Consider the following 22,523-nt stretch of genomic DNA (forward strand, 5'->3'; position numbering starts at 1 on the left):
CCCAAAAACAAAGGCCCGAAGGTCTGCTACATCCTTTAGAAGTACCCCCAGCACTTTGGCATACGCTATTAATTGATTTTATTACAGACCTTACCTCCTGCAACGGATACAATACCATTTTAGTCGTCGTAGATCTGTTTTCCAAAATGGCCCACTTTATTCCCCTGAACGGTCTCCCAACTGCTTCTGCTCTGGCTACTGTGTCTTTGGAACAGATTGTCCGGCTACACGGGTTCCCATCCATATTGATATCAGACCGAGGAACTCAGTTTGTCTCTGCATTCTGGAAAAGGTGTTGTAAAATTGCCAAAATCGACCTCCGGTTATCTACAAGCCATCACCCTCAGACCGAATGGACTAACCAGTCCCTCGAGCAATACATCAGGTGTATGCTGCAACAAACTGAGGATACCTGGAAGGACATACTTTGGTTAGCAGAATACGCATATAACCACTCCATTCACACCAGTATGGGACAAAGCCCATTCTACATAGTGTACGGTCGACATCCACGAACATCTGTTTTCGACCCACTTGAATCATTAGAAATTCCCTCTGTAATGACCTTACACAACAACATCACCCAGGTTTTTAAGGTAGCAGCAGAGCATCTTGCCAGTGCCAAAGAGAAACGGAAGCAGTTGCGGATCGACACCAAAGGGAAGCTCCCAACTACCAAGTAGTGCATCCAGGCACACGCCGGCCCAGCACAAAGGCACAGGCTCCTCATCTGCACCACCGCCCGATGCACCGCCCGAGAAAGGTAAGCCTTAAGGTTTTCCTACTAGCAGCTGCGACGAGCGAACAAAGGAAACGAAAAGACGATGCCTGCATTTGTAATTACAGACGTGATTCCCGAGTGAAGCCCCGCCGCATTGTGTTCTTTATTGCCCGAATTTCACTTGGCCCATCCTGTGCCACCATAGGCACCCATGAGGCTAACCACCTCCCAAAATGGCCGCCCCATTTTCCAGGATGTGTGTCCCTGTGTAAGAGAGCCATCCTCCAGCATCTAGAGGCCGGATTGACTGAAGGTGCACTTTTCTGCACCAATCCGCACGCCATCCAGGCGCACGCTGGCCCCAGCACAAAGGCACAGGCACTAAGGCTTGTGTACCTGTCCTGAGCCTGTCCAGAGAATGGCCAGAGGCCAAGGCTGACCCATCCTGCTGAAATTCACGTTTGGAGACCCGGTAAGCTCTACAACCACAATCCCAACACCCCTGATTCAAACCCTGTCTGCATAAAAACGAACTTTGCACCCGACCCCCAGTAAGACTAAAGAGCGACGCCCACTGCAACAGACATCAGATGCCAGCATTTACTATCACAAAGTGCCCCCCTTAAGGATCCTATAAGCGGACCAAAATGAATGGCGTCATTAACTAATCTGCATGCATTCGTTATAATAACCTTTCACGCCTGTCCGTAAGTGCCTGGCTTCGCTCCTAATCTCAAATTTGATACTTAGCCTACTCAAATTGGGGAATATTTACCACCTGCTCCTTGAACACTGTTTTCTTAACCATCACTGTAAACTTTGAACCCATTACTGACCATTTATCTCCTCCCTAGGTGTTGCCTTAGCAATTCCACCCTTTGCTTTCACCTTGATTTCAAGTGTTGCCCCAGTACACTTTTATCAATTGATAACATTACAAATCTAGGTGCTGCCTCCTTGCTTTTGAGTCAATTGTGCATATTTCGAACCTAGATATTGCCGCTTTGCTTTTGGGTCAATTGTGCATATTTCAAACTTATATGGTGCCCCCTTTGCACTCGTGTTAATTGTGCATATTTTGAATTTAGATGGTGACCCTGTGCTTTTGAGTCAATTGTGCATATTTCAAACTTAGATGGTGCCCCTTTGCACTTGTGTTAATTGTGTCCACTTATGTCACCCCTTTGCATTGAGTCAATTGTGCATATTTCAAACTTAGATGGTGCCCCTTGCATTTGAGTCAATTGTGCATATTTCGAACTTAGATGCTGCCCCTTTGCGTTTGAGTCAATTGTGCATATTTCGAACTTAGATGGTGCCCCTTTGCATTTGAGTCAATTGTGCATATTTCAAACTTAGATGCTGCCCCTTTGCACTTGTGTTAATTGTGCCCACTTATGTCACCCCTTCGCATTTGAGTCAACTGTACCCATTTCTAACCTAGATGCTGCCCCATTGCTCTTAGTCAACTGCCTTACCTGTAGTCAAGTGTTGCCCCTTGCTCTTGAGTCAACTGCGACTATCCCAAACTAAGATGCTGCCCATTGCATCTGAGTCAACTGTGCTTATTTCAAACTTAGTTGATAAACTCGGCATTACCCTCTGCTCCTCTGCTTAAGAGTACCACATCCAACCTAGGTACTGCCTACCAGTTCTCTACTAAATGCATCACTTGAATTCAGGCGCAGTCACAGGTGCCTAGGCCTGAGTACCCCCCTAAGCATTAGACTAACCACCTTACATCTGAACATAATTTTATTATCACTTAGCATGTTTCCCTTGGTCATCAGTTTGATCGCCTGCCTCCTCACTATCAACATAGCATTGTCTAACATGTCACCTCATTCATCTAACACCATGTACTCGACAATACCAAACATTAAACTACCTAGTATCTCACTTCTAGACATAAATGACTCACATCTAGAGCCTCCTACCAGCTTCCCTTGATCCACCATAGACAGAAATCTAAGACTTAGAGCTAGATTAGCTAAAATCAACGAGCCACTCGCCCGCTCTATGCCCACTGCACAGAGACCCAGACCCACGCCAGTCAGCCTAAACACTCTAAAACCTAACTTATCTCAGAACACCTACCCACACTTCCACACAGTCCCCTTAAACAGAGTAATCCTGAAATCATAACGACCACAACCACTGTGAGACCCCAAATTAAGGCAGCCCTGATCAACACCAGATCACTAGTAGCTCATGCAACAGAAATTGCTGACCTGATCCTTAAAGAAGACCTTGACCTCCTTGCCATTACTGAGACGTGGCTACACCCGGCAGCAGGCCCCATGCTTATGCTTGCAGTCCCAGATAACTACTCTACGTGAGACGAGACCGGCCTAACTCCAGGGGAGGGGGTGTTGCTATTATCCACAAATGCAGCATCACTATGAGACCAGCTACCATGACTAATGTCCCATCCTGCGAATTACTCTCAAAGTCCCCCTCACTACTGCCCAAACGCTCAACATCCATGTGATTTACCGCCCTCCAGACCCAATAGGCACATTAGATGAGGACATTAATACTATCGTATCCAGCAACCTTAAAAATACCACTCAAGTACTCATTCTGGGAGACTTCAATATGGGCTTTAATGACCCAGAAGACCAATCTGCTCACATTATGTGCAATACCCTCTCTGAACTAGGATTCACCCAAAGAAGCATGGAACCCACACATGCCAAAGGTAGAATACTCGATCGGGTGGCTGACTACAATTGTCAAGCTGATATTACCGACATTTCACCACTAGCCTGGACTGACCACCATCTGGTATCGTTCACGCTTTCTACCATCCAACCTCCACCCTTGCTGGCCATTAGGGCCCCACCTATACTTACGAGAAACAAAGAAAGTATCACTGTGGAGAGACTCATCCCAAACCTACTCCCCACACTCAATGCATTCCCTGGCAACTTGGATCCCGAAGTTTTGGTTGAAGAATACAACAAAATCATGTCCACTTCACTGGACTTAATCGCACCCCTTAAACTAAGACCAAGTAAGCCCAAAAGGCATTTGAGTAAATGGTATACACCATTCCTCAAAAACCTAAAGCAGCAAAAAAGAAACTGCGAGGCCACCTGGAAAATATCTCAGTCAGTAGCTAATAAACTTAAGCTTACCAAAATAGCTGCCCTCTATAAAAAAGAAATTATCCTAGCAAAACGAACCTCCTTCAACTCCCGCATATCCTGCGCCAAATCAAACATGAAGGAATTATTCTCCATACTTAAAGAAGTAGAAACTCCCATAGCACAACCAGATACTTGTAGTAAAGATAAAATCTGGTGCGGTGAAATCCAAAATGCATTAGCCAATAAGATTGCCACCCTACAAAATAAAATTGCATGCAAAAAAGCCTCCCTGAATGACCCGCACCTGTCCGAATCAGCCGAGAATCCCACCTTAAGGGAAACTACCCGTTTCAACTTCTCCAAAGTCACTACATGTGAAGTAGAAAAAATCATCCTGTCTTTGGAACCTTCTAACTGCCAGGGAGACTTATGCCCTGCACAGCTTATTAAAGACGCTGCCCGCGACCTCTCCCCTTTCATCACAAAACTAATCAATGCTTCCTTTTCCACCGGTTCTATCCCTCCTAATTTAAAACTATCCTGGGTACTTCCATTACTAAAAAAACCTACACTTGACCCAGCCACGCCTACAAATTACAGACCTATAACGACCGTACCATTCCTGCTAAAAATCTTGGATAAGGTTGCCTACGTACAAATTCAGAAACACTTGGAAGAATCTCACCTACTTGGAGATAGACAATCAGGCTTCCGTCCCCAACATGGGACTGAGACAGCTCTTATTGACCTTAAAACACAGATTGATAATCTCAGAGACATTGGCCATCTTCTCCTCCTTGACCTCTCTGCAGCGTTTTGACCTGGTCGATCATTCTGTCATTCTGTCCTATGCACACACCTCCACACTTCAGCTCATTTCTCTGTCGAGGCCATCACATTGATAGGATCATTCCTTAACGGCAGAACCATGAGGGTTTTTTCACCTACAGGTGCAGCAGACCCTATACCAGTTACCTGTGGTGTGCCACAAGGTTCTTGTGTCTCACCCGCACTGTACAATATATTTACCAAGCCCCTTTTCGATGATCTGGATCAGCTCGGTATCACCTACACTAACTACGCAGATAATACCCAGATCCTCCTTCCGCTTTCTGGAGATTATGGGAAGGATTTGGCCTTGGTTAATAGAGTGTACATCATCATCCAGGCATGGATGGCCACACATGGACTATGCCTGAATGATGATAAAACCGAACTCATCATACTAGGCACCACTGCTAGCCTAAAGAAACTAGGCCCTGCCTATTCATCCTTCATGATCGATGGTAATAGTATTAAGGTTGGACAAGAAGTTATAACGCCAGGCGTCTACCTGGACTCCAACCTCGCTTTCAACAAACAGGTGAACTCCCTAGCCTCCTCCACGGCTTATACATGTAAATTGATCCATGCAGCCAAACCCTTTCTGTCCAACACCAGCTGCTTGACCCTTGTTAGAGCCCTCATATTGTCCTGCCTGGACTATTGTAACGCTCTCTATCTTGGGTCCTCCAAAGTCATCACCAACAAATTACAAATCCTCCAGAACAACGCTCTTAGAGCGGCACTGGGCATCTCCAGAAGAGAGCATATCACAGCACATAGCCATCAGAATAACTGGCTCTCTATCAAAGACAAAATTCTACTAAAAACTGCGTCACTCACTCACAAGTCACTCAACAACGCTGCTCCAATCTACTTAATTGATAGATTTCATAGACAGACCTCCCTGAGACCTACAAGAAATGCCTATAAAGACTGCCTTTCCGTCCCCAATTTTAAACGCTCCACCATAGGGGGCAATAGCTTCCCAGTGAAAGCGGATAAATTATGGAACTCCCTACCCCCTACTTAAAATGGACCTACCCTATCAAAACTTCCGATTAAAGATGGTTGCATGGCTGAAAACGGAAGTCCTCTAACATTCCTAATCATTAAGTCTTGATACGCCTGTTAACTGTTTACCCTGTACCTACATATGCTTACTTGCATCCTTGTATATAATCTTGTAACTTCTATTATTGTAACTTCTATTACTATTACTGTGTGTACATACTTTTATATATTACTGTTGTTGTAACTAAGCTTCGCAAATTCATGTTACTGCTGCGCCCTGTTACCTTAGGGTATTCTGGCGCATTACAAATAATAAACAAACAAGCAAGTAGGAGAAAAGGTTTGGTTAGCATCCAAAAACATCCACCTGAAAGGACTACAGGCGTTCGGTCCCAGATATCTGGGACCCTACACTATCAAGGCTGTCATCAACCCTGCGGCCATGAAATTAGAATTGCCGGCCCACATGCGATCCACCTAGTGTTTCATGTCTCCCTCCTAAAACCATTATGACCAGGTACGCGGATCGATACTCCACCGGATCCCAAAATAGTTGAAGAAGAACCAGAATACGAAGTTAAAAAGATCCTAGACTTTAAGATGGTCCGGTCCAAGTTATACTACCTAATAGACTGGAAAGGTTATGGACCCCAAGATGGGACCTGGGAACCCAGTGAGCATGTCCACGCTCCACGACTAATCAGGCAGTTCCACCACAATAACCCCACTAAACAAGGGCCAGGGGGGAAACCACCCATGAGAGGGGCCTTGAGGGGGAATGCTGTCATGGACACAGGCCATAGAACACAAAAACCACACCATCTAGTGATGGGGGCAATGGGTCACTTGACTCACTTATGTCCCTTTGGGACCCATAAACACAGGGGCCCTGGCTGGATTCAGTCATTTCGCCTTTGGCACCAGGCTCATATAGAGATGTGAGCAGGAACACTTTATTTCAGTGCAGGAGGGCTTTTATTTTACAAGAACTTTACAGGAGTTGAAAGCCTTTATTCCAGAGAACATCCTCATGTGCTGACTCATCGGGTGTGGCTGGCCTGGTCTTAATGTGCTAACTCATCGAGTATGGCGGGCAGGCTGAACCTGGTGGGTGTGGCTTCAGAAGCTCAGCTATATAAGCTGCTCCATCCTTTTTTTAAAAAAACAATTTTTATTGATTTTATTTCAACAACCAACACAAACCAAACTTACAGTGCATGCACTAGTATTCAAATACACATCACATTATCCGTGTCCACTGTTTCACCCGTTCCCGCCCCCCCTCCCGAGTCTACTCTCCCTCCTGTTCTGTTTCTTCGTCTTGCAGTTTGGATTCCTTTCCTGTTTGATGCTGGTCACTTGCCTCGTCTTGCGTGAGCCCAAATAATTCAGCTATTAGTTGTTTCCAAGCCATCAAGGTTCCAGCCTCTTCATCCCCCCCAATGTTTCTTGCTTCCTGCCATACTGCAGTTTCTGCCTCTGCCCATTTCTGTAGATCCTTCCACCATAAATAAACTGCTCCATCCTTAAACCCAGTGCTTCGCGTTACTGTGCACTTGCATGCAATTTGTGCTCACCGCCGCTTGGACCAGGAAACCGGTGCTTCATCTGCAGACTCATCTCCTGACATGCAGTGATCTTGATCCCGATGCCGCAGCACCGCATCCACGAACTCGGACCCTGTGAAGAAGAAGAAAGACAAGGTTAGAACAACCATCCTAGGGCTGCCCCTCATTTCAACCCTGCGCTCCCCCTAGTTAACAATTTACCAGCTACTATACCGCTGCAGCTTCGTTCCGCATTCCCTCGAGCTGCTGCCTCGAGCTCTGCAGCTTCTGCCGGGCCAGCAAAATCACCTGCAAGAGAAGAAAGCAAAAGAGCAAACATCAAAAGTGGAACGGACAGCAATACAAGACAACAAACATTACAATAAAACAAAAAAGATGAGGAAAGACAAAGGCAAACAGGAGCACTTACCTGAAGTATAGTGGCTTAGTCGCAGCAGGACTGGAGTACCACGTGCAAGGGACCAGTGGAGGAACTCGGCCCAGATCATACAAGCACCCCTGCCAGAAGCAGCAGGACGGAGTGCTCACCAAAACTAATCAACAGTTGCAGTCCTGAGCAGCATCACCTATTACCACCAGTCACCACATAAGCGTAGTCGGACCCGAGCGACCTCACCCCCGGCAGGGCTGCAACCATGCCCCAACGCCTCTGCAGAGACCAGGTGAGCGTAACAGGAGTGCACACTGGACGTCTGCACGCTAGATGCCTGTGGCTGCCGGAGGAGAAGGACTTCCATATCAACATCCTGGAGCTTCAGGCAGTGTTCTGGATCCTCAAGTCATACCTACTGTGTCTGAAAGGCACGTTGGTGAGGATCTTCACGGACAACCCACCACCATGTTCTACATCAGGAAGCAGGTAGGCACTCGATCGCTAGCGCTCTCCAAGGAGGCCCAGGTCTTGTGGAACTGGGCCGTCGGACAAGGGATCTTCCTCATCACTCCTCACCTACCAGGAGTCAAGAACACCATTGCAGACTCCCTAAGCAGGGAACTCAGTATCAGATGGACCGCCTGTTCGCCAAATGGGGCAGACCCAAGATGGACCTGATTGCGACAGCGGCAAACTCCAAATGCTAGAAGTTTGCCAGCAGGTTCCACGAGCCGAGTAGCTTGGGGGACGCAATCTCCTTCCTTTGGGAAGGACTGTTTCTATATGGGTTCCCTCCATTCCTTCTCCTGCTACGAGTCATCAATAATAATAATAATAATAATTTGGCATTTATATAGCGCTACGAACCCTCAGGTATCTTAGCGCTGCTTATTATTACCCACGGTGTGAGGTGCTCATTTATCGACCTCGGAAGGATGAAAGGCTGAGTTTGGCCCCGCTGCGATTCGAACCTGCGTTAGCAGGCTCTGCACGGGTGTCAAAGCGATCAATACACTCAGTCTCAACGCAAGGTGATACTCATTGCCCCGGTGTGTCCAAGGCAGATTTGGTATCCGGACCTTCTCAGCATTTCAGCAGTGCCTCCAGTCACGTTGCTGGTGGTTCCGTATCTTTTCACCAGAGAGGGAGAGGCAATCCTTCTTCACGACCCAGGATCGCTGAACAAGAAGGATCAGCTCCTGCAGCCTTAGAGTTTGGAGGCTATGTGTTACCAGCGGACTTCAGTGAAGTCCTCGCCAAGTCTAGGGCATCGTTGACCTTAAAGTGCTAAGGCCATAAGAGGAAGCGTTTTGCTTTGTGATGCAGGTCACAGAAGAGTACCCCTTTGAGGGTCATGGCTACACAGATCCTTCCATACTTGCTATCCTTGACAAAGGCTGGTCTGGCGCACGCCTCCATCAAGGTGCATCTGGTGGCTATCTCTCGCTACCCCAGATCCCCAGGAAGATCCTCGCTCTAGTCCCACTGACTCGTCAAGGAGATTCTCAAAGGGCTTTTCCGATCTTTCCCACCGGTGAAGGCTCCTGCCCCGGCGTGGGAACTCTATGTAGTTCTAACAAGGCTCATGGGGGCTCCCTTCGAGCCTATGCATCAGGCCCCACTCAAGTTTCTCTAGTGGAAAACAACTTTCCTTTTGGCCATCACCTATGCCAGATGAGTAGGTGAGATCCAGGCCCTATCCTGCAAGCAACCATACCTGACTTTCCACAAATCAATTGTGGTACTGAGTACACACCCATCTTTCATGCCGAAGGATCAGTCGGAATTCCACCTCGACAAGCCTTTTGTGTTACCTGTATTCTTCCGGAAACCTTTGTCGCCGGCGGAAGGAGCCTTTCGCTCGCTGGACGTTGCTCATGCCCTGAAGTTCTACGTAACACGCACAAAGAGTTTTCGGAAGACTTCACAACTGTTTGTGAACTTGTCCAAGGCTTCCACCTCAAGGTGGCTCTCCGGCTGTATCACACACTGTCATTGGTTGGAGAACCGACTGCTGCCCGTCCTTCCGAGAGCCAACTTCATCAGAGCAGTCCCTGCAACGACAGCGTTCCTGTCTGTTGTGCCCCTGCTGGACATCTGCAGGGCTGCTATGTGGAGGTTCACGCACACCTTCACAAAGTTCTACTGTGTTGATAGGGATTCCAGGGAGGGGTCCAGAGTCGGCCAAGCAGTAATATGCAACCTGTTCGCTTGAGGTGAGCCTGTTCCAGAGGTAAGAGTTAATTGCTTCTGTACAGCCTTTCCACCTCCCGCGGTTGTGTAATGCTGTACTGCTATGTATTCGTTATTCATGAGCATGTGAACCCATGCCAGACCCCATTCTGTAGAAGGTTTAAGTTACTTACCTGTAACTATTGTTCTCCAGCATGGGTCTGGCATGGATTCACATGTGAACCCTTCTGCGTCTCTTCTTGGTCATACTGCCACTTTACATGCTTACCAAATCTGTAGATGGCTGCCAGGGGAGGGGCTTAGAGAGAGGACTGTCATTGGATGGGGCAGTATGACCCAGAGGACTGTGATTGGTTTAGGGGAGAAATACAGTTTTAAAGTGAAAGTGAACTGTTTTTTCTTTTACTGAGGATTCCCAGCCTGACCCAAGCTGGAGAACAATAGTTACAGGTAAGTGACTCAAACCATGTTCACAATTATGATGTCTTTTTTCTCAACCTTTGTTTGTGACTGAATAATCATAGTGCAGGTGGTGAAGCTATAGACCACTTCAACCTTTAGTGGCTAATTTCCCTTTAAAAATGTTTTGCTGGCACACATAAAAGCTATCCATAGCTGCATTCACTTTTAAAATCTTTCCTGGAAAATAATAATTTCTGCGCGCCTCCCAACCCCACACTTGGGTTAAAGAATTGTTAGGTTGAGTTAGATGGAGAATTCCTTGTGTATTCTATGTTACAATGCTAAAAACCTGGTCTTTTGACACAGGAATGCCTACTCTCCACTACTAAAGTATTTTGAGCTGGAGCCAGTCTTCCCTTGGTGATTTTACTGATCTTTCTCTCTCTGATATAGCTATAATTCTAGTGAATTTACCTTCTAGATTACAGAAAACTATTAAAATGTTCATTACTTTTTAAGGGGAATTTCGATTCATGCTCTGTTCATATCCCTCATATAACTTTAGATCAAATCCCTGCAGCCTAAATTCACCCATAGCATTAAAAAGGCATTTTCTGACCAATAAGGATGCCACATCCATAATCGTAAAATCAAGTCTGTTTTCATATGGTAACTCCACCCGCATTATATCCCCCGTAGTTATTATTCTTAATGGGGGTATATCTTGCAGATGTGTTGGAATAGATTGTCGATTATTCACTATGTTCTCCTCTTTAGATAATAGAACTTCTATAGTGATACGCTTGCCAACCTCACACTTCAACTTCTGCGGTTGGTAATTAACGTTATCAGGGGCCATTGGAGTGCGCACTATAGTATGTTCAAATCTATCGAGCACTGTGTCCCTCTCAATAGAGGTGAGATCAGATCTCACTTTGGGATACCTTGAATGATCACATTCTCCCAGCATCCTGGTCATATTCAAATCAGATGTATCACTTCTCTCTCACTGGTACATTTATTTCCCCCTCTTTTTGAGTATTACTGCATCCTATCCGGGTAGCCGTTGGAATCTGTTCCCCTAGTAGACTGATGGCACCCACTTCTCCAGGATCTAATGTCATCAAATAATTTCCATATTGAGTCAATACATTTTGTGTGATCTTCTTAACTTGATCATTAGCTCTTCTCAGTTCTCCTGTTGTAATGCTATATGACGGAGTTCCACTATTCTTGGGATATATATCTCCCAGATCTTGATTTAATAAAGCAATTATATTCTGTGCAGGAGACAAACAAATAATTACAGAATCTACTTCAGAGATTCGTTCTTCTATGTTCCTAGTCTGGTTTTAAACATTCAAAGAACCATTACCCTTTCTCCCTTTCATGGAATTAACGTAGAAGATGGGCACTAACCTCCCCACTCCATCTTCGACTGTATTTATTCCCTTTGCTACTTCAATTTGATCCTTGTATTCTCCTAGATTAATTTGGCTGATGATTTTGGGGGAGGCCCTTTGGTTCTTTTTACAATTTCTTTTTTTCATCATTTTTTTAATCCTTCCCTACCGCCCCTTTATGCAATTTTTAATTTTTCTACTCACAGCGATGTTCAGAAGCGCCTCCTAAAACAGGGGCCTGTACTTCTTCTGGACATGGTGCTGAACACTGATCTTTTTCATCCACAGAATTTACCCATTTTAAAAAAAGGCTGTTATTGTTGGCAGCAGTTGGGCATGCGCGTTTTAAAAGTGACACGAAATTAGTACCATCAATCCCTTCGTATCCCCTTCTCAATTTAATAAAGGGCGGCACTGCTGCTAAAAGAAAGATTCTCAAAATAATGCACCTTCTTTGGAAACACTATTTCCCTTCTTAACGTGCTTTTTTTCAGTAGTACAGTTACTCTATTCATTGCTTTGAATCATTGTTTTATTATCTCATGAATTGCTTATGGTTTTATATTCATATGTCCATTTTAGGATAAATGTATGTATTTACTATATAGATATACGTGTGGGCGTTTTTTATTCAGGGGATTTTTTTCGAAATGTATGAAATATCTGCATATCCTACGTTTCTAACATGGCATCTTTTTTCGGTCAAAACTGTTTAAGCAAAGTGCGGTTTCCTTATCGTTTGGAATGTAACACGCATGGGTGTAAGATAAAAACCGATGATTTGATCTAGGCATTTTGGCGCGTCCTTTAATCCAAAACCGTTTGTGTCTGTCTGCAAACTGTTTTATAATAACATAAATACAAATGTCCTTTAGACCGACCAGGACAACAGTTTTGAAAACTTTGCTTGATCGTTAATCTTGGGTGACCGCAAGCTGCTCATAAAAGAGATTTCTCTGCAAACAGCAAGATGTCCTCATTACATGATGTCATTTAATTGGATAGGACTTGACTTCAGAGGGTAGGCTCAATTCCATTTGCGGCGTGGTGTAAGCATCTCTTTCTCCGAGCAAGCTGCTGTGAGTGATTGATCAGAGATAAAACGCACCTTGAATGTGTAGACTTCCAAGCTCAGTAATGAATCATTTTTTCTTACAGCGAATTGAATTCAAAGCTGCAGGACACACTGGAACAAATCGAGGTGAGAAGTGCTGTACACTTGGCGGGCCAGTTCTGCCATCTATCACGCGCTCTGCAGATATTCTCTTATTATTCTTTTACAATAAGACACATGTAAGCTGTTTTTGTGTCCAGTGTTTTTTAATATTGCATCTCCATTTGGACATCTCACGTTTCGCGCACAGCGCTTATTGCAGAACACATTTGCTTGGTATAGACGAGGCACCATTTGGCACGTTACTTTTACTATTTTCAAGTGGACAAAAACAAAATATTTTTCATTGCTATTGATGATTTATATGCCGATATTCAAACCAAAAATTATCGTTTATCTTGTTTTTAAGATTTGTGCTACCATATTCTTGCTTACAGCCTCCTTTTGTTCAGTACATAAAACATTAAGTGGCATGACAGAGATCGTGCAGACTGCAGATTGTCAAAAATGCATGTACAAGAATCCATTTTCTTTTACTAGCTGCCAACAAGTTAACATATCTATGCATTCTGCCCCAACAGTAGCAGCAGCAGTTATACAATAGTAGTATTGCCAGTAGTGGTTGGCAGTACTGGTTCTGACACTAGCAACAGTAGTAATACAAGGAATACCACCAGTGGTTATGGTACCATCTTTGCTTCATAAATTAATCTGAAGGCTGCACTGTTTCTCCTCTGATTGCACTTCCTGTTTCATAGATTTAAGACCGTTTACACATTGTGAAAAACCGAAGTAAGAGTGATAATGTAAATTTCCTTATTTTTGAAACTTTAATAAAATATATTTAATAAGACATTGGGGGAAACAATGTAGCAGAAGGTAACATTAATAATAATGAATAAGACGTATCTGTAGTAAGGTATGTCCGACTAGCTCGTAAAATTGAAAACTGAGTCTGTAGATTATATGCAACTACTTAATTAAATGTGATATTCAAATGATGAGGGGGTTACTTGTGATTTTGACAGGTATTGAAAGAAGCAAAAAACAAGGGGGCGGGGGGATCCTGGGAAGTCCCTCTGCCGGACATTAGTGCCGGTTACCAGAGCCTTACCCAGATTCTTTGGCTCATTATCATTCACAGAGGAGAAATATCCAAAACATATCATTGTTTGTCCTGCCCTGGGGCAGTCCAGCACCAAAATGTTAGGCAATTCTCTGAACAAGAGTACCAACACCAACCCCAGACAAGTGGTCCTGTCTGTTTCGACCTCATCAGTAGGGTGGAGCTGTGCCTCTCTAAGAATAGTGAGCAAGGGGGGGTCCACGTCTGGGTTCCCCTAGTAAATTAGGGTGAGACCCAAAGTTACTTAAAATATGCAAAAAATAAGGGGTCTCCTCAGAGTGCCTCTGCTGGGCATTAGTCCCGGTTACGAGAGCCTTACCCAGATTCTTTAGCTCACTATCTTTCACAGAAGGGAGATATCCAATCTGCGTATCTGCGTTCTGTGTAACATGTGACCCTCGCCCTCCTTAGTTGTTTGCTAATAGTCCTTGCTTTACTTCTATATCTTATTCCTTTGTGCCATTTATGTCCTCTTTTCATGCAGCAACCATTACTAAGTTGGAGCTTGAATCTTTGGTAAGAAGAGCAGCCAAGGGTACAATCCACACTGTCCAACACTAGAATAACCACATCTTGTCTGTCCTGACTGCCATGCGTTCAGGAAAAAACTTGTTGGGATTGCCTGGGCTAAAAAAAAAAAGAAAAAAAAGAAAACGCTTTGTAAATCATGTCCCGGAGTGGTAGAAGAGGCATAACACTTGCTTCTATCCTATTATAGACTCATAACGTTCTGTGGTAATTTTACTTTTAGCAATCTGCATACTGCTGCATTTCATTGAGTATTCTGTTATGCACATTCAAAGCTGCAGAAGCACAACAGCATAACATGTTATGTTATGTTACTTTGCATTATTATAGCGCCTCATGTACCATTGGTATGAATTCAAGGCGCTGGTAGGTTGAACACCCTTGGGAATCGTAGTTCAAGTCAGTAGAGAGAGAGAGAGAGAGAGAGAGAGAGACAGACACATAAGGTGTGCACCGGATATGTGTGCAGCTGGTGTGGCACTCGTATGTTAGCTGCTTCTTAGCGGTAGGTGTGGTGGTTGGGAGATCAGGAGTATGTGTTCTTTCTTGCAGCGTGATACCAGACAGATTCTGGCTGCGTTAGGTCTGAGGAGAACGCCTAGGCTGGCGGGTGTGCAGCCAGCTGTGATTAGTTAGGATGATGGGGAGTATGTGGCAGGTATTGGTATGAGAACAGCTATACCGAATGTTTTAGTATCGCTGTATTCTAGTTGAGTGGTGGTGTATAGAAGAGAGTAAGCGTGGTGATGTGATAAGGTGGTTTTCAGTAGGTGCTTGAGATCGAGTGCCTTCATGCTCCATGCATTCCATGCACTCCAACCGTTCCATGCACTCCATCCATTCTTGTACAATGTCCATTCCATGCCCTCTATCTGTTCCATGCATTCCATCCTTCGCATGTACTCCCTCAGTTCTATGTACTACCTCAGTTCTATGTACTCCCTCAGTTCTCCATCTGTTCCATCTGCTCCACACTCTTCATCCGCTCCACTCTCTTCATCCGTTCTACTCCCATCATCCGTCCCATGCACTCCATCCGTCCCTTGCACTCCATCCGTCCCTTGCACTCCATCCGTCCCATGCACTTATTCTGTCCCATGCATCCGATCCGTCCCATGCACTTATTCCGTGCACTTATTGTGTCATGGACAATAGGTTTATGAAAAATGTATTGAACACAATTGCATTAGACCCGTTTGCTGATTTTGGAAATATCTTCCAGTCTGGCCCCTTACCAAAAAGCTTTGGAGGCCATGACTCCCCTTGATGAATCGGTTCTAAATATGGGAACATCTATTGCAGCATGAACATAACATATTTAACCTAACTGGCCAAATTAGGTGACCATACTGGATGAAAGGTTTTCCTAAATGAAATAAAAAAAGCTCTCTGTAAGGAGTCTTCATGGCAGCTGTGACAAATTCTTGTTGTTACAGATGTCTTGCCACACAAAGCTTAGACAAATCTGGAAAGGCCGGGAATTCTGAGGTTTTTGCCTGTCGATTGTTTGAATAGCACTAACCTAGTCAGGAAGCAATTGAGTGCTGTACAAATAATGTGGGTTTTAAAGGGGGCGCTGCAAGGGGATTTTTCAGGTTATAGAAGCTTACATGTCCCATACTCCAAGAGAGGTATATACCCAAGAGTATTAGGTCTGAAGTGATCCCTAGGTCTTCCCAGAAGAGGCTGGTCTTTTTATATCCTTCCTGAGCTGCAGTAGCATTGTAGTAGACATGATTGCGACCAGGATGGTGTTCCAGTAGGCTTGGGTATAGCAAGCGAAAGTTTGTTGCCTGGTTTTCTTTTTGCGTACCAGATTAGTCTCGAGTTTTGCAATGGTCTGGCTCCTAGAGGTACATGTCGCTCCTAAGCCAGCAAGTTTTGTTTCAAGTTTGGCTGAAATTCGGAAAATAGTTGCCTTACATGTGATGCAGACATCTTGGCTCTGGCTGACCTGGGTAGCCAGTGTAATTCTCTTAAGGTTTCTACGTTGCTTTGTGGTAATTTACTTTGTTGTCATTACTTAGATTTAAATTTTTTAATTTTTTTAATTTATGTATTTTTATTCCACCCTTTCCCCATGACCCATTCCGTACCCCCTTGCTGCCCCTAACCTGACACCTTGTCATGATTACCAGGGTAGCCCATAAGAAAATACACTCTTGCACTCACAAGTTTCAACAGCAATCGGGGCTAAAAAGACCAGGAAGGGTGTAGGCTGGACCTCCCTGTGGCATATCTGGCGTTCCACAGATCCATTAGCCCTGTCTGTACCTCAGTAGAAGGTCCTCCAAGATGGCCACCAGTGAAGGACATTTCCGGCCTACCGCATAGCTCTCAACCATTTGGGTCGCGAAGGCGGGTGAAAACACCCGATTTTAGTTTTGGCGGTGAGACGCCCATTGAAATGAATGGGCGTGATGGAGGCTTGGCGGGTGAGTCAGCTATTTACAAGGCGGGTGACACCCGCCAAAAGCGTGAGAGTTGAGAGCTATGCTACCGACAGGGCTGACAGTTGGGCCATTGACATGAAGGTTGCAAGGCTGTCTAGTTTGCATGGGTGGGCCTCATATTTAAGCCACACCCATGCGTGCAGCCTCGCTTCGCGTTGTACTGCTTAAAGCAGACGAACGCTCATCGTCTGCTCCTATTGTATTGAATCATGTTTCCAGCGTTCTGCTTACCTGTTTGATATCACCAGTAGCACGCTTCAACAGCTGCTTCGGACCGCAGCGAAGGCATCATTCAGGTCCCCATATGGCTCCAGGGAACTCCGACTTCGGATCTGCGAAAGAAAGGAAGACAAACAAGGGCAGCTGTTATCCATGCTCGGCAGCACTGCACATACATTAACAAGGTTCTAAAGTCCTTCCAAAGACATTAACGTGATTGGCAGCATCGCGCATACAGTAACAAGGTGCTAAAGTCATTCTGAAGACATAAGGCGATTTGCAGCATCGCACATAAGTTTACAAAGCGCCAAAGACACTTAAAAAACACTGATGCAAATTCGTCTGCACCGCAGCACAAAACAGGAATAATTACTTGCTAGTCAGATTGCTCTAAAGCAGTCACACAGTGCAGTATAGACAAGCAGGCCAACCGAAAACTAAGGAGAGAGGACAGAAACTGAAACACTAGAAAAGGAGAAGAAGCATAAGAAGTTGAAAAGCAACAAGCCACAGCTGCACTGGGCATCTCCAGTTAAGTAACTGGAGCAAAACACAAATGAAACTTGCAACTATGTGCCCCTGCTTTTGAAAGCAGGAAGGAGAGCGCCATAAAGCAGACTCAAAGGTGAGGGAAGTTTAACTGGGGAGGTGGGCTGGAAATGCATGAGAAATCCCCAACAACCCTGACTCATATACTCTTGTGCTAGGTGAAAATCCCAAGCCTCTAGCCAACTGCAGCTGCTCTAAACTTTTTTATTTTTGTTTTTATCTTTTTTTATATACTAGAGCCAAAAAATAAACATAAATAAAAAAAAAATAATTCGACTTGGAATAAACTGCCATGTTCCACATACGGACGCATCGCCCTGCTGAAAATCGTAGCGGCACCTAAACTGATATACTTATTTAGCAATATACCAATATGGCCGGGGCAAAAATTCTTCGACAAGCTATGTAAACTAGCCACTAGTTTCGTATGTGGTGGGGGCACGGTTAGGATGAGCTGGCCAAAAATGTGCAAAAACCATGACACAGGCGGTCTTGCCACTCCGGACTTTCTCCTGTACTACTATACAGCACAGTCATATTTTGATAAGTTCTGGTCCAACTCGACGGAACAATATGCTCACATACAAGCCAACAAATGTGCAGCTGCCCCATATAATTTACAAAACATATTTGCCTCCACAGGGAGACAGAATATTTTGCAGGGTAAAATGTGACAACCTATTTTGGCCCCACTCCCCCATCTGGCATTACCCAGGCATTGAACCCACGCTAAACACCACACTGCAGAGGAGATGGGACCTAGGAAAAGAGATGAAACTTGGAGACTTGTATCTTGAAGGGAGATTTGTGATCCTAGTGGAAGTCCAGAATAAAGTGGGGACAGGCCTCAGCGTAACGATGCAATAACACCGGCTGAGGGCACCATGTAGGGCTAAATTGCCGACATTCCCGAACGAGCCACCCATCCATCCATCAATTCCTCACAAATGTATTAACACAAGAGGGATTTGTAGGGAATATATCCCCACTGTACAAGGCGGTACAATCACAGGCGGTACAATCACACGCCCCTTCCAACAACAAGATTAAGAATAAATGGGAAAGAGACTTGGGCATCACAATTGCGGATCAACAATGGGCAAAATACTGCTACTTCACTAAAACCATTTCCTTATGTGCCAATTTTAGATTGTTCCAATTTAAAGTGCTAAACCACCTGCACATCACCCCCAGGAAGATGGCCAAGTTTGACCCCTCCAAGCAGACGCGATGCACGAAATACGACGCTCCACCAGCAAACTTGATACACATGTACTCGGAGTGCCCACCTATAAAACAGTACTGGGAGGACATCATCTCTACCCTTAGCGACATACTGAATGTGCGAATACCAGCCACGCCGCAAAAATATCTGCTGGGAGATATTGGCAAAGTGCCAGTCAAGGTTCTCAGACTGTTTGCAGTGGCCAAAAGAAACATATTGAGGAGCTGGAAAGAGAAAGCCCTGCCCACAAAGCAAATATGGTTAAAAGAATTAATGTATGTCCACGACAGCGGAGTAAGCTATGTCAGCGGAATAAATGCCACCTTTAGGCCAAAGGACATATGGGGCCCTCTTAGAAACTACTTGGACACCACCCAGTCAGAGTCGGAAGGGGAAGATGACCAGTTGGACTGTTAATACTATATACATAAGATCACTACTGTCTTTACAATGTAATGCAATTAAACTGTATGTGTAGGAGCTCAGAAAAATAATAATGATGTATTGTATTCGTCAGCTGGAAAATAAAGTTAAAAAAAAAAAAGAAAAAAAGATTAGATGGACACAAGTGATCACAGGTCAAGGGTGTTTATTAAACTGTATAGGTAGGTTGGAAAAATGCCTAATCTAAACCTAAATCTAAGATGGGAGCAAGTTACGACCATCAAATAATAATAAGGCAGTCCTAGTGGCGTTGTGCCAAATAAAAGGGCCTATACTAAGACAAGCCTATTGCCAATCCTTACACTAAATACAAAAGCGTGTGGGATGGCGTTCACAAGAAAGAAAGAAGTGTTCACAAATGATGTGTTACCTGGAGTTCCCCCTTCCCCACGTTTTGAGCACGGGACAAGGTGGGAGTACTGGTACTGAGCACAGCACACTCTCGAGCTTTCCGAGCACGAGACAACAGTTCTGGTTCATGTATCCGGACCTTTGGTGGTTAAGTCTCTTTTTCTACAAAAAGTCTCTTGTTCCCCAAGGACCTAATGGGTTTCAAAAATAACAAACAAAAGAAGTTCAGTTCCAAATGTACTTTGGGTGATGGTTTCAACCCTTGGTGCCCCTCTTCCGGGCGAAGTCCCCTCAAACAGTTCTTATCAATATCAGGGTCTTCAGAGGGTGTCTTTCCTGCTTCAGAGGATCTGATAGGTTCAAAAAGCAAACAAAAAGTTCTTTCGGATTGCACTTGAGGTGATGATTCTTCCCCCCTGGGTCCTCCTCTTCAACTATGGCTTTTTACAAATCAATTTCTCTTTTATCACTCACACATCTTAATGTCTTTTTAAACAGTTTGCCGTGGACATCCCGCTTCCGGGTTAACTTTTGTCAACACACTGTTTCTTGGGACTTTAGACTTCGCCCCTCTTTTTGACATCCTTCCGCTGAGTTCAATCTTGCCATTTCACAATTCCTTTTACTTTCTTCTATTGCAGTATTTACTTCCCTTGTGTTTTTTTTTTTTAAACTTCAATTTTTATTCAGGTTTACAGAAAGAACAGTTTCCCCATGTCCCCCCCACCCCAACTTGTGCCCACCCCCCCTGTCCTGTGTCCAAGCCAAGTCTGTTGTGCCGGGAGACTCGCAGCGTGCTCTCCCTCCAAATGTGATGCAGCTGGTGCCCTTAACGCCGTTAGGCCTGGAGCCGTCTCGCCCCGGTTGCTGGGCATCCCCGTCCACTGAGGTACTGCTCTCCGCTTGGATCGCCCCATTGGGTCCGAGTTCTCCCCCCGGAAGGTTCAATGGACCTCCCATCCCCAGGATTGTTGTATTCCATACCAGTTTGTAAAGAAAGCGCTGGTGTCATTGTTCACCATGGCAGTCAGTTTATCCATTATATACATGTTTTTAACCTTTTTCATCCACTCTTCCTTGGAGGGGGGCTCCGGGCTTTTCCATTTTTGTGCAAGGGCTACTCTGCCCGCCCGCAACATTGTCTCCCACATCCTCAGATACCGGTGAACTTCTATTTCCTCTGGGGGGAGGCCCAACAGCATCGTCAGAGGATTGAGAGGTAAGAGTTCCTCTATCACTTCCGCCATCCAGCCCCTCACCAACCCCCAGTACACCTGTGCCTTTGGACAGTGCCACCACATATGACTCCTGGAGCCTGCTTGCCCACACCCCCTCGGGCACAATGGGGACACCCCCGAAAACATCTTAGACAGTTTCACTGGGTCCCTATGCCACCCTTGCAGCACCTTGAAATTGTGTTCCATATCGGCTGTGAAGAGGTTCCCATGGAAGGCGATTTTGAATATTCTGGCCCAGGAGTCCTCTGAAATCTCCTCTCCCGCCAGCTCCTCCCAGAACTTGCGAAAGGTTCACATTCCCTGGAGGTCGTACGTATTGAGAATTTTATACATGCTAGAAACCGCCCCTTTCCTCGAGGTCGCTGCATCTATAAGCTTTTCAAAGGGAGTTAGCTGTCTACTCAGACTGGAGCCCCACGATTGATCACATAGTATGCCCTTCAAACGGAGGTACTCAAAGATGGACAGGGATCCCTGGCCGAGTGCGTCTCTCAGTTCTTCGTAGGGCAGGAATTCACCCTCCCTGAACAGCTGTCCCGCCCATTCCAATCCTTTGTCCGACCAGACTTGGGAGAACCTGAACCCTTTGCTACCCAGGTTAAGGGGATGCCCCCAGAGGGAAGACATCGGGGATGGCCATGTAGTGAGGTGCGCCGCCTGAGGGCCCTCCTTCCAAATGTCCCAGAGGACTCCCAAGGTCGGGTGGGCTTTCAAGTGACTCGGGATTATTCTCCGTGGGGCCCACAGGAGGTCGCGAACCTTCAGGGGGTGGGTATCCATATCCTCCAGATACGACCAGTACGTCCCCATTCCCTCCTTCATGTGTTCCAGGAGGACCCGTAGGTGAGCAGCCCGAAAATACAGGCAGAAGTCCGGCAGTCCAAAACCTCCCTCCTCCCTGGGCAGCGTCAGCGTAGTCCTCCTGGCCCTCAGGGTTTTCCCCGCCATATGAAGTCCCGGGTGGAGTTCTGCAACACCCTGAAAGTCTGCTGTGGGACATTGGTTGGAAGTGCCGTGAAAAGATATAAGAGCCGTGGCAGTACATTCATTTTAACCGCCATCATCCTGCCATACCAAGAGAGGATCGTCCCTCCCCACCTCCTCAAGTCTGATGTGATCCCTTCTATTATGGGGTCATAGTTCGCGGTGGCCAGTTTAGTTAAGTCCCGTGTGAGGAGAACCCCCAGGTATCGAATTTCAGCCTTCCCCATTGCAATCCCGTGAAGTCTATCCAGGGGGTCAAGCCCCGGGTCCCGGAGTCTCATAGGGAGCAGGACCGATTTCGAGGCATTGATCTTCAGGCCCGAGAAGCGTCCAAATTCAGTTATCAGGTCCAGTAGGGGGGGAGCGAGGAGCTAGGGTCTACCAGGTAGACCAGAATGTCATCTGCGAACAAGGAGAGTTTAAATTCCACCTCCCCCCTGCTAATCCCCTTAATTCCTGGATGCGCCCTGATGGCTATAGCCAGGGCTTCTATCGTGAGGACGTATATCAGAGGGGAGAGAGGGCACCCCTGTCTTGTCCCTCGGGAGAGGGGGAAAGCATTGGTCAACTCCCCATTCACTTGGACCCTTGCCGTGGGAGCTCTGTAAAGGGCCGTTACCCAGCTCATAATGTGAGCCCCAAAACCCATCTTCCTCAGGAGGAGATCCATGTACCGCCACTCGATTCTGTCAAACGCCTTCTCT

General features: G+C 45.7%; 1 protein-coding gene across 2 annotated transcripts in view; it reads left to right on the forward strand.

Moving 5' to 3' along the window:
• Window positions 1-22,523, forward strand: part of VPS50 (VPS50 subunit of EARP/GARPII complex) — a 2,190,829-nt gene that overhangs the window by 777,559 nt on the left and 1,390,747 nt on the right. For both annotated transcript variants that reach the window (XM_069648466.1, XM_069648467.1), the window contains one exon: window positions 12,747-12,789. In XM_069648466.1, the coding sequence (XP_069504567.1) occupies window positions 12,747-12,789 (43 nt within the window). The remainder of the gene's footprint in view (window positions 1-12,746; window positions 12,790-22,523) is intronic.

This window comes from Ambystoma mexicanum, chromosome 2q (genome assembly GCF_040938575.1).
Source record: "Ambystoma mexicanum isolate Mex_15411 chromosome 2q, UKY_AmexF1_1, whole genome shotgun sequence".
Lineage (NCBI taxonomy): Eukaryota > Metazoa > Chordata > Amphibia > Caudata > Ambystomatidae > Ambystoma > Ambystoma mexicanum.